Source organism: Cladophialophora yegresii (genome assembly GCF_000585515.1).
Source record: "Cladophialophora yegresii CBS 114405 chromosome Unknown aczIN-supercont1.7, whole genome shotgun sequence".
Classification (NCBI taxonomy): Eukaryota; Fungi; Ascomycota; class Eurotiomycetes; order Chaetothyriales; family Herpotrichiellaceae; genus Cladophialophora; species Cladophialophora yegresii.
The window spans coordinates 1,632,151-1,646,254 of record NW_006913051.1 but is presented as its reverse complement, the minus strand read 5'-3'; the positions used below and the strand labels follow the sequence as shown (position 1 = coordinate 1,646,254).

Here is a 14,104-nt window from a genome sequence, read left to right as displayed (position 1 = left end):
CATGGCCTCCCAACTGCGGTACGATAACCAGGTCGCCATCGTCACGGGTGCGGGTAACGGGCTCGGCAAGCAATATGCCTTGTTCCTAGCCTCGCGCGGTGCCAAGGTCGTGGTCAACGACCTCGGCGGGTCTTTTAACGGCAAAGACGCCAGTGGCCGTGGCGACGCGAGGGTTGCGGATGTCGTCGTCAAGGCGATCCGAGACGCCGGCGGGGTCGCTGTGGCCAACTACGACCCCGTGCAGCAGGGCGACAGAATCGTCAAAACGGCCATTGACGCATTCGGCAGAGTCGACATTCTCATCAACAATGCAGGCATTCTCCGAGACATCACATTGCGAAACATGAAGCACGAGGACTGGGACATTATCATGGATGTGCACGTCCACGGTGCCTACAAGACAGCCCGTGCAGCATGGCCATATATGCGCAAGCAGAGATATGGCAGGATCATTAACACATCGTCGTCATCAGGGCTCTTTGGCAACTTTGGCCAAAGCAATTACGCCGCCGCCAAGATGGCCCTGGTCGGATTCAGCGAGACCCTGGCCAAGGAGGGTGCGAAGTACAACATCACCTGTAACGTGCTTGCGCCTGGTGCCGCCAGCAGGCTCACGCAGACGGTGTGGACCCAGGATATGATGGAAGTCATGAAGCCAGATTGGGTTGTCCCTCTTGTGGGGGTGCTGGTCAACGAGAAGTGTCGGGAAAGTGGAAGCATTTTCGAGGCTGCAGCGGGCCATTACAGCAAGATCCGATGGGAGCGCAGCAAAGGATTTCTCGCGAACCCGGAGTTCTTGACCGCCGAAGTGATTCTAGAGAACTGGAACAAGATCGTGGATTGGAATGGTGCCGAACACCCCAGTGAGCCGGCGAACACGTTGGGAATGCTCGAAAAGGCCAAGACCTTGCCCAGACTAACGTCCAATTCGAGCAAGAAGGTCAGCTTCAAGGACCAAGTCGTCCTGGTGACTGGCGCTGGCGCTGGGTTGGGAAAAGCGTACAGTCTGCTGTTCGCTAAGCTCGGCGCGAAGGTTGCAGTGAACGACGTGAAAGATGCCGACAAAGTTGCCGCCGAGATCAAATCAAACGGAGGCGAAGCTCTAGCTCTGCCACTTTCTGTGGAGGAAGGGGAGGCTATTGTGCGGAAAGTAGTGGAGGCTTATGGCCGTATTGATGTCGTCGTCAACAATGCTGGAATTTTGGGGGACAAGGCTTTCACCAACATGACGGATGAACAATGGTACGAAGTGATGAAAATCCACCTGCGCGGGACATATCTGATCACAAGGGCTGCCTTCCCTATCATGCTGAAGCAGAGATACGGGCGAATTGTCAACATCACAAGCACCACCGGCATATACGGCAACTTCGGTCAAGCCAACTACGCAGCCGCGGTAAGTCTCTCCTCGTACGTATCCGAATGCAGCCATTGACTCCCATCGTAGAAGTGCGGCATAGTCGGCTTCACGAAAACCGTCGCTCGAGAAGGAGCCAAGTATAATATAGTCGTCAATACGCTGGCTCCGACTGCCGGCACCGATATGACTCGCACAGTGTGGCCCGAGGAAAATGTCCGGCTGGTTAAGCCAGATTACGTGGCGCCACTCGTTGCGGCCCTGTGCAGCGAAAGGCCACCCGCCACGGGTCAGATATTCGAGTCCGGTTGCGGATGGATCGGCGCCACGCGCTGGCAGAGAGCTAGAGGAGTCGATTTCGAGCACGACAAGGGTGTGCCGAGCGTCGAAAAAGTGGCCGAGGTGAGTGATCCTGCAACCACTGGGGTATTGATGTTTCTCCTGGAACAAATTGCTCATGCATGCGGCAGGCCTTCCCAGAAATCTGCAACTTCGACAATGGACAGGCCGACAATCCAGACACGCCACAAGAGGGAAGCAAGTATACCATGGGCAACGTGCTGAAGAACCCGCAGATTGTAAGTTGTGATATGGCAAATCAGGGAATGTCAACACTCACCAGTCCCAGGCTGCAGGTTTATCCCAGGAGAACCGTGCGAATCGCAAATACATTGCCAAGTTTCAGGAAGCCATGTCGATGAAACCCACCCCATCCACCTATACTTATGACGATCGGGATGTCATTCTCTACAACATCTCCATGGGTGCCCACCGGACTGATCTAGATCTCGTCTACGAGAACGCTCCGAATTTCCAGGTCCTCCCGACGTTTGGCATAGTGCCCACTTACACTGCGACAACGCCGTGGAGCATCAAGGACATCGTACCCAACTACGACCAACGCATGCTTCTCCACGGTGAACAGTATTTGGAAATCAAGCAGTTCCCCATTCCCACGGCGGGCACACTGAGGACCGAAACGCATCTGATCGAAATCGTGGACAAAGGGAATGCTGCGCTGGTGCGGCGCGGCTCGACAACGGTCGACAGCACAGGCAGGCCCGTGTTCTACAATGAAAACGTCGCCTTTATACGCGGATCGGGGAACTTCGGCGGCCAGAAGAAACCTTCGGACCGTGGTGCCTCGACTGCGGCGAACACTCCACCTGCTCGTGCACCAGACAAGGTCGTCGAGGAAAAGACATCAGATGACCTTGCAGCACTGTACCGGCTGATGGGTGATCGCAATCCCCTGCATATCGATCCCAAATTCTCGGCTGCCGGTGGGTTTAAGGTTCCCATCCTCCATGGCCTGGCAACATTTGGCATCAGTGGTAAACATGTCTTCCAGGCATATGGTCCCTTCAAGAACATCAAGGTGAGGTTTAGCGGCACAGTTCTGCCTGGCCAGACCATCGTCACCGAGATGTGGAAAGAGGGAGCCAAGGTAGTATACCAGGCGAAGGTGAAAGAGACGGGCAAGTCGTGCATCAGCAGTGCAGCAGTCGAGCTGTTGCAGGGGTCTTCCAAATTGTGAACAGCCGGTAACGATACGTGATGGAGAGTGCTTCCCCACGAGATGTGGGTTAATCCACAGGTACAAAAGCATAAGCCGTGATAAACTGAAAAGAGAGCGTCGCCATAGCGTCTCGGCGTGCAGAAAGAGAGAAAGGGTGAGAGGTCACGTGACAACTGAACAGGGTCCAATGGTGGGCATTTGTCTTTTGGTTCGTTCCGTGATAGGCCTAGAGCAATCACATGACCAGTGGGCTAGTTCCCACCAGCTCTTTCGGACCCCACAATCACTCCCCTTGCCAACTGTGTCCTCCGTACTCTGTACCGTGTAAACCAAAGCCTCTCTATCTGCGTCTCCTCAAAGTCTCTGTGGCTCGCTGGGTCATGGTCCAGACGAACAGCTCTTTCGTGCACCCAAAGTGAGAAGCAAGGTTGTGCAGATGATGGAAATGGCCATGTCAATCGGCAATCCACACCTCAACAGCTCTTCCTCCAGCATGCGGCTCCATCAAGGTTTACCGGCGCGAGGCTTCAGAATTTCGAACTGTCGCCAAGATGCGTCCGCATCCTGAAAGGTGGCAAAGCAGCGTCTATCCTGGTAGCCGACAGGGCGCAACTCGGGTATCGTGAATCTCCTCTTCATGCGGGTCTGATTGCCTAGGGCAGAGTGGACAGCGACTAAGCCACGTTCGGCCCACTATCGAACTCAATGAAGCGTGCTCGGCAGCGACTTCTGCCATGAGGGCAACGCCATCTCAGATCTGGACTGGACGACGCCTTTGCCCTTCGGTGGCGGTGACTTGCGAGAGCTGAGGACGTCTGTCATTCGGCTCAGTGGTCGATGCCTCGGCTGTGCCTAAGACGCGCTCTTATGCTCTTCTTTTCTCTGCGCAACTGTTTGTTTTTTGAGCTGTTTGTTGTAAGATTCTTGTGTGCATTTGCTGCGTTGCTAACTCGGCCCTGCTGGGACCGTCCACTCGCTTTTGGTGACATCTTGTCGCCGTCCATTCGTTTCGATTGATCTTGACTTCGGCGTTTTAAGAATGAAGGGACTGTTTTGGGGCACCGCCATCGCCGGCGCCATCGGGCTATGTCAAGGGCAGACACTGACTGACTGGAAAGACTGGGACGTGGTGACGACGACCATCACCAGCACACATTTCGTGTGCCCTTGTACCTCCTCCGAGACGGGACTTGGGCATTCTCTGCCAACATCGCGTGCCTCAGAACACGGCGGCCACGCGGGACATGCCTCTTCAACCCCAGCCAAAACAACCACGGTATCAAACAAAGCGTCAAGACCACATCGCTCATCCGCCACTCCGTCTTCCGCAAGCAACGACCATCCATGGCTGGACTGGAGTACTCCGTCCGAGGGGACCTCCATGACGACTAGTCGGAGCCATTCACGAGCGAGCGTCCCACATACTTCTTCTACAAATGCGTCCTCCACCTCGAGCAATACCAGAAGTCATCCCACTACACGGTCCTGGTCAAGCTCAAGAAGCAGCTCCTCCACTTCCTCAACACGGGTCGTGACAGTCTCGTCTTCCACCACGTCGATCAGTGCTAGCGTGACAAGCTCTACGACTGTGTCAACAGGTACAACAAGCACAACCTCTTCCGCCTCCAGCTCTCCAATCACGACTAGCTCGAGTACCTCTTTCACCACACCCTCAACCACGACGCCTGCCACCTCGAGTTCGACAAGTTCCAGCTCTTCTTCAACCACAACCTCGTCGACTACGACATCAACGACCACGACTACCGCCACCACCGCTCCAACAACGACGACAACGACTACCACAACGACTACAACTACACCCACGACTACCACCACCACAAACGGTTGCCCAACCTCTGCGTGTCCGACATTACCCCCGGTATGCCTCTCTTGTGCCTACCGTACATTGAATTTCGAGAGGGCAATCACTAACGAAGACAGATGGTCGACGTCGTCACTGATGGCGGCTTCGAGACCGTCCCCAGCGGCGACACACTCATGACCGACGTCACGAGCGGTGCCTGGACCGTCACCGGATCAGCGTACTTTGATTTCAACGGTAGTCCCACTGGGTATCAAACGCCCGACGGCCAGAAGTTCGTGTGCGTATCTCCCCACCCACTCAAAGTACTTGGATCACATTCACGTTGATCCCATTCCTGGTCCTGACCTCAGTCCTGCCCGACCCCTACTGATTGGCTATCCAGTGTGTTTCAGGGTACGAACGCGGCGCTGCCTGCCCTCTCGCAAGACCTCACGGGCCTGATCGCCGGCGAACCCTACTCCCTCGGCTTCGACTACAGTTTCCCTTTCTCCTCGACCGATGTAACCGGTCGATCGGGCCCCTGCTACTTGTCCGTCACGCTGAGTGGAGAGGGCGAATCGCAGCTGATCGGATACCTCGGATCCGCGCAACCGGCCTGGGGCCAGTTCCGGAATCTCGGCTTCATCGCGCCGTGTTCGGACTCGGAGCTGGTGTTTAGCTGGGATTGTTCGGCGCTGCAGGACGGGGAGAGGGTCGATTTGGCGGTTGATAACATCAGTCTGGAGGGGTCGAAGTGTGGGCCGGCCCAGCCGACCATCACGGTGCCTTGATGGCTGTGTACAGAGTACTTGGTTGTGAGGGAAAGTGCGATGTTGAATGCGGTGACGGCTCTACGACGAGTAGCACCCACGGCCTCGACTCCAATCCCAGCCACGCAGGCCCTCCACATAAAAATCGAGCTAGAACCACACTTCGGCCGAGCCGATCAATTCCAGAATATACCTTTATTTTGACCAAAAGCCTGCCTGGCGTGGCCATGACCGAACACCCATGAGGAGGTAGATCCCTATACGTGCAGTGTTCCGCAGCTGAGATCTCGTAGTCAGTACTTGCGCCGAAGCGAGTATGTCTGTCTTACTCCGTACTTGTTCCTTGAACGCTAGGAAGGGAGATCAAGGAAGACATATGGTAGATGGGACACAGCATCCAACATCCAACATCCAACATCCAGCATCGAACGTCCAACATCTAACATACAGCCGTGACGCTCCTGCGGCCTACTTCTACAAATACAACCGAGTCGAGTCCGGCCTCGGTCTCGTCGATAGCTAATTACTGGCATGATACATACTTAGTACTTGAGACCCCATTTCTATTGACCACACCGTTCGTTCCGTCTCCACTTCGCGAGTGGGTTTACATACTGTGGCGAGGAGGCAATGCATTGCATTTACCCAGCCCACATGTCACCAAGTAATCCAATGACCTGTCTACCTACTGTATCGAGCTTCAAGTGGTTTGTTTACAACGGTACTCCATACGTCGTTTTGTTCGCAGCTTCGAGCCGCCCAACTGGACGGCACTCGGCTGGACTGTACTAGAATGAGCTGAGCTCCCGAACAAGCTTTTTTGCCTTCGTTCTTTCGTTCGCTCGCACGAAGCCTCTGACCTTAGTCTTCACCAGACTTGACATTCAAGCTATTAGGTGGCTGCCTAGGTATGGTCCCATGGAATGAATGTCACAACTTCCACGGACGCTGCTCTGGGTCCGGTGGTCAATTGGATCTGCTGTACTCATCTTGCTCATCGTACACCCCGAGACTGACGCTAGCCCTGAGCCTGAGCCTGAGCCTGAGCCTGAGCCTGACCTGAAGCTGAATCTCTAGCTCAGCCTCAAGCTTGTCTACACTCATACCTACATCCAACGGCATCCCTCCCAAGGAAGCACTCTGCTCGCTTGACGCGAACCACGCATAGTTACGCACGCTGAATAGAGCACTGCATCGCCGACTGGCTATGTGCAACCGAGCCAATCCCGCTTGTCCCGGACGAAGAATAATACAGAAGGCAAAAAGCTTACCGTTCTCACCTGAACTCTTCTAACCGCTCACCTCCTCCCCGGGAATCGTCAATGGCGCTGCATCGGAGTCCAAACCAAAATTCAGCTACCCATCAGAAACTTACCTTCCTGATCCACACCAGCGAAGACCATGACTCCAAGGCCGACAAGAAGGAACAGACCCTCCGTCGGCACCAGCATGCGGCGATGGTAGCGCATCAGAGGATCCGGACCCAGAGAAACAGATCCCTCGCCCTGCCGAAGCCACGGCCAAATTCAAGTACAAGTCCAAGCACAAGTACCAGTACGAGCACCTGCATTTGTGATGGTAGGAAAGTCATGAGCCGGTCGTCGTCGGAAGGAGATCAGTCCTTGTCAACGAGCCCTTCGCCGAGGTCGGATCCTAGCGGCGGCCTGTTCGACCCCTTTGACGTGCTCAATGTGAGCAGCAATGGCGCGCGTTCGAGTATGAGTACCGTTGGGCAGTCGCAGATGATGTTCCGAACCGGTATGTCGGTCCCGCTGTGTTAGAGACATCCCGGCGCGATGCTTTGTACCGTGTTGCCCCGTGCCGTGCCGTATTAACAAAAGACACACTGATATTGATGTTGAACTCGATTTCCACCACCGTCTAATCTGCGTTAGCCATAATCGAGCAGTGGCCGAGTTTCGCCCTCTCGAGCAGAGCCCAAGACATCGAGACATGGCGAACAGCCACCGTCACCCTCGCGCTCCAACACGCCTACCTGGCGTCGGCCATTATTTACGCCGGATCGTCGTACCAGTATTTCTTCGGCGCAAGGGACCCGGCCTCGAACTTCGTCCGTATGACCGCGTACAATGACACCTTGAGACAAGTGCGCAAGGCGATTGAGGCGTTGGTCGACGATGGCTGCACTGGCGCCACCCCAGACGCACGCGCAAAGGCAGACACGGTGGTCCTGGCGGTTGCGCTGCTGGCCATCCACGGTCCACCAGTGGATATGCAGGGCAGCACGCTGGTCGGACCGCAGCAGATGAAGGATTATGAGTATTATGGCAGCCGGACGTGGGAGCCAACGCATCTGCACGCGCTGTTGTGCCTGACCAAGCAGAGGGGTGGGCTTCAGCATGTTGGTATGCAGTCTCTGGCTGGCATGATCCTCACGTGCGTATCCCGAATCCCGCCCAACAATCGAAAGAACTCTCACCCACTCACTTACCGTATACAGAATCGATCTGGTTGACTCGTTGTTGACGCTGAGACAACCGACGTTCCCACTGTTCTTCCCTCCCGGTCCCCTCCTCCAGTCCCTCCGTACAATAGCACCTCTCCCAGGTACAGTGTGTCAGGGATTCCGGTTCTTGAGGAACAGACGCCACGGCCAGCGGTTCGTGTCCATAACCCAGGACGTGCATGCTCTGCTGAACGCATATAGCATGGTCCTCCAGGATCCTGCCGTCGGCATAGACTTCGGGCAATTAGTCGCGACGTGGCGTCTCCTGCAGCACCAGGCACTCACGGTGGCGACTGGGGGCGACCTCCTCTTCAATCTCTGTCGGGCAGCGGTCGTGGTCTTTCTGGCTGAATGCCTCGAGCCGTTGCCCGTTGTTGGCGCCTTCCACCGAAACAGCTCCCGCAGCTTGATGCTGTTGATTGACGAGTGCGACAAGCGTGACTGCTGGCTGTCGTGTCCCGACCTACTGCTTTGGGCCAGCATCCTCGGCGGGTATGTCAGTCGGGGGTCCGCGCTTCGCCCATGGTACATCCAGCAGCTCCGGAGCAGTCCAGTAGCCGTGCAGAAGGAGAGGTGGGGAGAGGTGCTGCGTCTGGGGGACGGATTCCTCCCCTTCAGGCATCGACAAGCAGACGGTTGCTTCGGGTTCTGGAGGGAGGCGTGCGAATGGCTGACTCCATCCAGCTTCCTTGATAGTTGAGACTGGCAGCGGTCACCAGCGGGGCATGGTGCGTGGAGGAAAGCGGGCAGGCAGTCTGTACGCATCCATCGTCCATGCCAATATACTGTATGTGCCATGTAAGCAGCCTCGCGAGCCTGGCCAAGCAGTCGCTGGCAGTGAAGATATGGCTAGATTGCAGAGGTCTCGATGGTCTTTTGACAGTAAGCGCCAAGCAAGTCGACGACTGTCCTTTTGGTGTTGCACTTGCCTAACTTGATCAATCCGCGCGGTTTGATCCAGGCGAAGCTTCACAGCCACATCCCCTGGCAAGCTTCGCCCTTGGATTACGAGCATTCTTCGGTGGATTCGACCAACGGAAGTGCATGCCCGGGGATGTTCCTGCTGCTGCTCGTGTTTCTATCTCAGATCAAGCGGCCGATGAAGAAGCCCTGATCCAGTAAAAACTTGAAGTCGCAGCTGAGAAGAGTATCGTCGCGGTATTGGCTCCCGTAGGCATGTTTCTCAGTTATTGGTAACTTCCTTGGGCTCCTCGAGAACGACCTGATGCATTGAAACTGCTAGCTGCAGGCCACACGAGGCCATATTCCCGTACAGCACGGACCCGTTGGCATACTCCCTCATGATGTATTCGGTCTCCAAGAACGTGGAAGCATCGTCTCTCGAGTCGAGTCTCTGTGGGATAGGGAGAGAAATGTAGGCTCTACCGTGACGGATCAAAACATCAGCTGTAATTAGCCGGTATGGAATCTCGCTCCTCCTCCCACACTCACAGTCATGGACAGTCGCCACTTCTGAATGGGTTGTCGATTATTCAGGACCTGGCCAGTGCCAATGGGCGTCTGGCAACACGACAATGCCCATTGCATCGAGAAAATGAACACCCTGTTGAACCCTCCATCTTTCTCCTCACACCCTGAGATTGATGCCGTGCGAGGCCATATTCCAATGATTTGCTGCCTCCTCCTCCTCTTCCTCCTCCTCCTCCTCCTCCTCGTCGTCGTTGTGCGACCGCCGCTGCTACTGCGACGAGTACCTAGACCGCGAGACCTAGTCAACAGGGGTGGTCCCATCATTTCATGTCGCATTGTTCAAGCGCTGAAGCGAAGCCAGCAACATGTGGTTCCCCTCAAACGACACAATTTGCCATGGTTTAGGGAGTCCATATACGACGTATAGACAGTATAACGAGCTTCAGGAAGCCAAGCTATCTATTGTTCCCAGATTCGAAGATATACTAGGAGCATATACACAATGATAGACTTTGGTATCCTCGTATCGCAGTGCCTCATTCGTACACATCGTCGGTAACGGCTTGAACTCTCACACCTTCGTCTTCTTCCTCGTTTCAGCCACATATCATCATCTCATCGCCAAAGACATTCACTACCTGCCTCCATGAACTTTTTCAAAGCTAGGGTATCATGATATTTCCACCGCCAATGTCTCCTTTCCACGTAAAAGGTATTATGCTGATTACACCTTCCATATGAAGCCCCCCGCCAGAAGTCAAAGCAAAAACATGTCCCGCCTAACATTCAAGCAACCTCACTTTACACAAATCAACATCCTTACTCGTGAAAATCAAATTCATCGTCGGCCGGAATGGTGATGCCACGGTACGTCTCGGCCAAGTCCAGACAATCGGCCGTCGCAAGGGACCCACTGTGACTGCCGGCGGTGCTGAACAGGAAGTCGTCGCCGCTGGTCAAAGATTCCTCGGAAAAGCTAATCAGGCTTTTGGGCACTGCTGCTTTCGTTGGAAGATCCACGCCCGAAAGTTGCCACGTGTCTGGCGCCCAATCGTTGCTGGGGACTTGGTACAGTGGCTGGCTACTGGTCGACATATCTGGGAAGACTGATGAGGTGTTGGGGTCAAGTCCATCAAGAAACTGGTCCCAACCGGAATTGTCGGCCATCGTCGGAGTTGCGGCCTGCTTTCTAGGAGGCAGCATCGTGCTCGAGGAGGTCCTCGTTTGCGAGTCACCGAAGTCATCTCCCATCGGGAAGTAATCCAGGTTGATGGTGGGAGTTCCCATTAAATTGGGAGCGTGGACTTGCCGCGGAGAAGGCGTACTCATCTGCATCATCACTGGCGCTGACCGTGTGGATGATAGGCTAGCACTGCTACCGGCACGGTGTACATGAGGAACAGAGGTAGGTCCGGTCTGAGGCACAGTGGCCCGCCGAGGGACATCATCAATCTTGCCTTTGTTGCTGCTAAACGAGGACCATCTCGACGCGATGGCTTGCAGTTGCTTCCTGGCCGACTTCGATTTCGAATCGACAGGGGCAGGCATTGTGGGTGTCACTTTCCGTGTTGGCACTGCCTGTTCAGTCGCGCTTGGCACAAGGGGAGGTCTCGCCTCGCCAGGGGTGAAGCAGGCGGCGACTTGCTGAAATTCCGTGGCGATCACAACGTTCTCGATGTGCAGCATGCCAACCACCATGGTCAGCGACTTTTGGTTGTCTTTCACAAGCTTACTGTCATCTTCCAGGTCCAGTGTCTGCCAGAGTATCGCGAGTCCCGAGTTCAATAAGAGATCGGTCTTGCTCAACGGAAAAGTGTAGTTCATGTGGCGTTCTTCTAGCAGATCCAGGATTTGTAGCACGTGCTTACCTGCCGTTGCTAGAAGGATGCCAGCGGCTGAGGAAGCACTGCCTGAACCATGGCATAATAACGGTCGGTGAAGCAGGCTTCTCGTGTAGAAGTAGGCCAAGGACTGTGAGACGATTAGCATGTGTTCGGATCAACAAGGTAGACAATGACGTACCAACAACGGGGATCGGCAGCTGATCAGGTTCGTCGCAGGTTTGTCGTTACAGAAGCGCAACCGTAGGTGGCCAGGAAGTTCCTCTGACCACTGATCGAGTTCATCAGAGAGCGCGTGTAGCTTGGTCAAGGAAAGTTGGAAACTGGCTTTCGCGGGATATAAGGTGTCTAGCGCTTTGGAGAGAAGCCTGGACACGCGGAAGAGTGCAAGAGCGCTCGAGATCTTGGTAAGTTCACCGGGAAGGGTTGGTGAGAAGCCTTGAGTGCTGAGGTTCTCATCATCAACATCAGCCGGGTAGTCGGTTGTGATGTCGCCGTCTCTGAGGAGTACGGGAGTGCCCGTAGCTGCGGAAGTGAATCTATTTCGACGTCAGCCATGCAGTCCAGGAGCAGAAAGCACATGTCCGGAACAAGGTTGGGAGAGCCTTACTTATCGAGGACGTATTGGCACCAGAAGACCCTCTTCTTCGACTCGGCCTCGAGCGGCGACAGGTTGTGGTATTTGTGGCCTTGATGTAGGCCCAGTTCGTGACACATGGTGATGGCTATACCGCGGTGCCGCGCCAGATGAGTGTAGTCGGCACGCAGGATGTAGCAAATTTGGGCCAAGATATGGCATTGCAACGTCGCGAGGGAGGCGGTGGACGAGGTCGAGTAGAGGGCTTTGCGCCACTGAGTCTCGTATGATGGGGTGTTGTTCTTCGGTGTTGAAATATTGGACAATGCCGAGATCTCAAATATGAGAAACAGCTGCGCATATGCTTGCTTGTTGTCCTGCCAGTGCCCTGATTCGGGGTTCGCGAGATACTGCTCATAGACGTGCAGGAAACTCGGGCGATGCAGCACCGGCATCAAAGGTTGCCATTCCTGAAAGAACAGATCTGTGCTAGTCAGTAACCGGACCGCTCAGGCGAGACCCACGTGTCAGGGCTTACTGATATATTGATCCGACAGAATTCTAGGAGGCACCTTCGGGCCCTGAGTAAAGGTGCGCCGGGTCGGCTGGACAGCCTTTTGCAGGCCTGATATTGGGACACCGGTCGTTTGCCGGCCAGATTCTTGAACTTTCTGGTCAAAAGCTTCAATGAAGGATTGTATGGTGGAGGAACCAGTCGAGGAGGCCTTGGGCTGTACCGGTGCTGGAATCTCAACATGTAATACCTCTTCTGCCGCCGATTCGACCTCCTCTTTGACCTGTACGGCCTGCGACGGTGATGATGAGTCCGACCCTTTCCGAGAAGGAGAGGAGAAGCTATGAATGCGGGAGAGCATGTCAATCTTCTCGTCCTTCTCGTCCAGCAACTCTTTCAACTCCCGTACTTCGGCTTCAAGCCCACGCACGCGGTCCTCCAATGACTCTGTGTAACCTCGGGGAAATGCCCTTCGACTCAGCTTGTCACTCGTCTTGCATTCAAAGCCAACATTGGCACACTGGGTACAGCATGGCCGGACTCCATCACAGCGGATCTTCTTACTTCGACACCGGTCGCATGCCTGTGCAATGCGGCTCGCCGCGCTGCTCCCCACCCTAATCATCTTCATCGGTAGTATACCAGGCATATTGGCAAGTGTATGATCTTTAAGGTGTATTTCAGATATGGAACATGTATACGCAGGCACGGTGGAATCGTGGTCTCAGTCTAGTGGAGCTTCAGAAGAAATGGTTTAGGAAAGAGTCCAGAACTTCCGGGGAAGTGTGAACAGGATGCAGGAGTTATCAGGGCTTATGACAACATGCCACTCTTGAGACAGTCCAGAGATCCTTCGAGGGAGATCAGGGCGCTCCGGATATCGATTGGAAATCGAATGGACGCTGCAGGAGTGGCGGTCGTCGCTAGTGGCCAGGGAGCGGCGCCGAGTCTTCGCAGGGGATTACGAACTAAGGATGTGCAGGATAGTCAGTCGAGGCTGGATTCGAATACGGTCTGAATGCGCTTTGAGTTTGCTCAACTCTTGTTGGAGGGAATTTGGACCAGAAAGTCATGGATCGACTCTGGGGTGAAATCACAGTCAACGGTGCAGCGTGTGGACCGTTGAGGGCGGGGCGCACCTGGGGCCTGGGAACTGAAGCCTGAGGAAAGAGAACAGCGCGGGGTGCCAGTGGCCGTTGGCTGAATGCCGAGACCTGCAAGACTCTGCTTGGGGTAGCCTGCTGGGCCTCGTGAGCGGGCTTAGCCTCTCCGCAGAAATCATAGAATGGGACTCTCCGTGATACCCAGTTGACCATCAGCCCCCCACCCCTCCAAGTGTAGCCGAGTAAGCTGAGCCCTCCGACTTGCTGAAAGTGTCCAAGCCTTCTCTTGTGTGCTTTTCTTCTTTCAAGCCCGGTTCCATCCTCCCCGCAAACCTGTACGGCGGTAAAACTCCACAGCTAGAGCGGCAAATGCAAGAGAGCGAATCGTGTCGTCTTGAGTCGATGTCTTCGGTGCAGCCATGCCTCTGCAGGCGTCTCTCGGCCAATTGCAGTGCGCCGCCCGTAAATCCTCCCCCCAGCCGAGCATTGGCCGCCGAGAAAGGGTTTGTCCACAAGGCGAATGAATGATGGTAGCCAGAGTGCGCAAGTATCTCGAAGTTGAAGTGAATCGAGTATTATCGCAGCCTTTTCGCTAAAAATGCCCAGTGGCCACAATTTGGGAACGGAACCGCTGGGTCGCTCATGCAATGCAATACCGACGATCACAAGTCCTAGTACGTACCTAGCACCACCAGCCTGGTTATGATGCACTGCTTGCGAC

General features: G+C 55.0%; 4 protein-coding genes across 4 annotated transcripts; 3 read left to right on the top strand and 1 right to left on the bottom strand.

Annotated features, from left to right (window-relative positions):
• Position 1: 1 nt before the first annotated feature.
• On the top strand, positions 2–2,894 carry A1O7_09711 (uncharacterized protein; the record flags this gene model as incomplete). Its single annotated transcript, XM_007763697.1, has 4 exons — positions 2–1,396; positions 1,448–1,759; positions 1,828–1,935; positions 1,986–2,894. The coding sequence occupies 4 exons, from the start codon at positions 2–4 to the stop codon at positions 2,892–2,894; spliced, it is 2,724 nt and encodes a 907-aa protein (XP_007761887.1).
• Positions 2,895–4,817: 1,923 nt separating this feature from the next.
• On the top strand, positions 4,818–5,471 carry A1O7_09710 (uncharacterized protein; the record flags this gene model as incomplete). The annotated part of the gene is made up of 2 exons (XM_007763696.1): positions 4,818–4,978; positions 5,084–5,471. 2 exons carry the CDS (start codon positions 4,818–4,820, stop codon positions 5,469–5,471), a joined length of 549 nt encoding a protein of 182 aa, XP_007761886.1.
• Positions 5,472–7,039: 1,568 nt separating this feature from the next.
• Positions 7,040–8,617, top strand: A1O7_09709 (uncharacterized protein; the record flags this gene model as incomplete). The annotated part of the gene is made up of 3 exons (XM_007763695.1): positions 7,040–7,208; positions 7,346–7,847; positions 7,912–8,617. The coding sequence occupies 3 exons, from the start codon at positions 7,040–7,042 to the stop codon at positions 8,615–8,617; spliced, it is 1,377 nt and encodes a 458-aa protein (XP_007761885.1).
• A 1,550-nt stretch (positions 8,618–10,167) lies between these two features.
• A1O7_09708 (uncharacterized protein) lies at positions 10,168–12,929 on the bottom strand (the record flags this gene model as incomplete). The annotated part of the gene is made up of 4 exons (XM_007763694.1): positions 10,168–11,319; positions 11,371–11,728; positions 11,800–12,250; positions 12,305–12,929. 4 exons carry the CDS (start codon positions 12,927–12,929, stop codon positions 10,168–10,170), a joined length of 2,586 nt encoding a protein of 861 aa, XP_007761884.1.
• Positions 12,930–14,104: the final 1,175 nt, after the last annotated feature.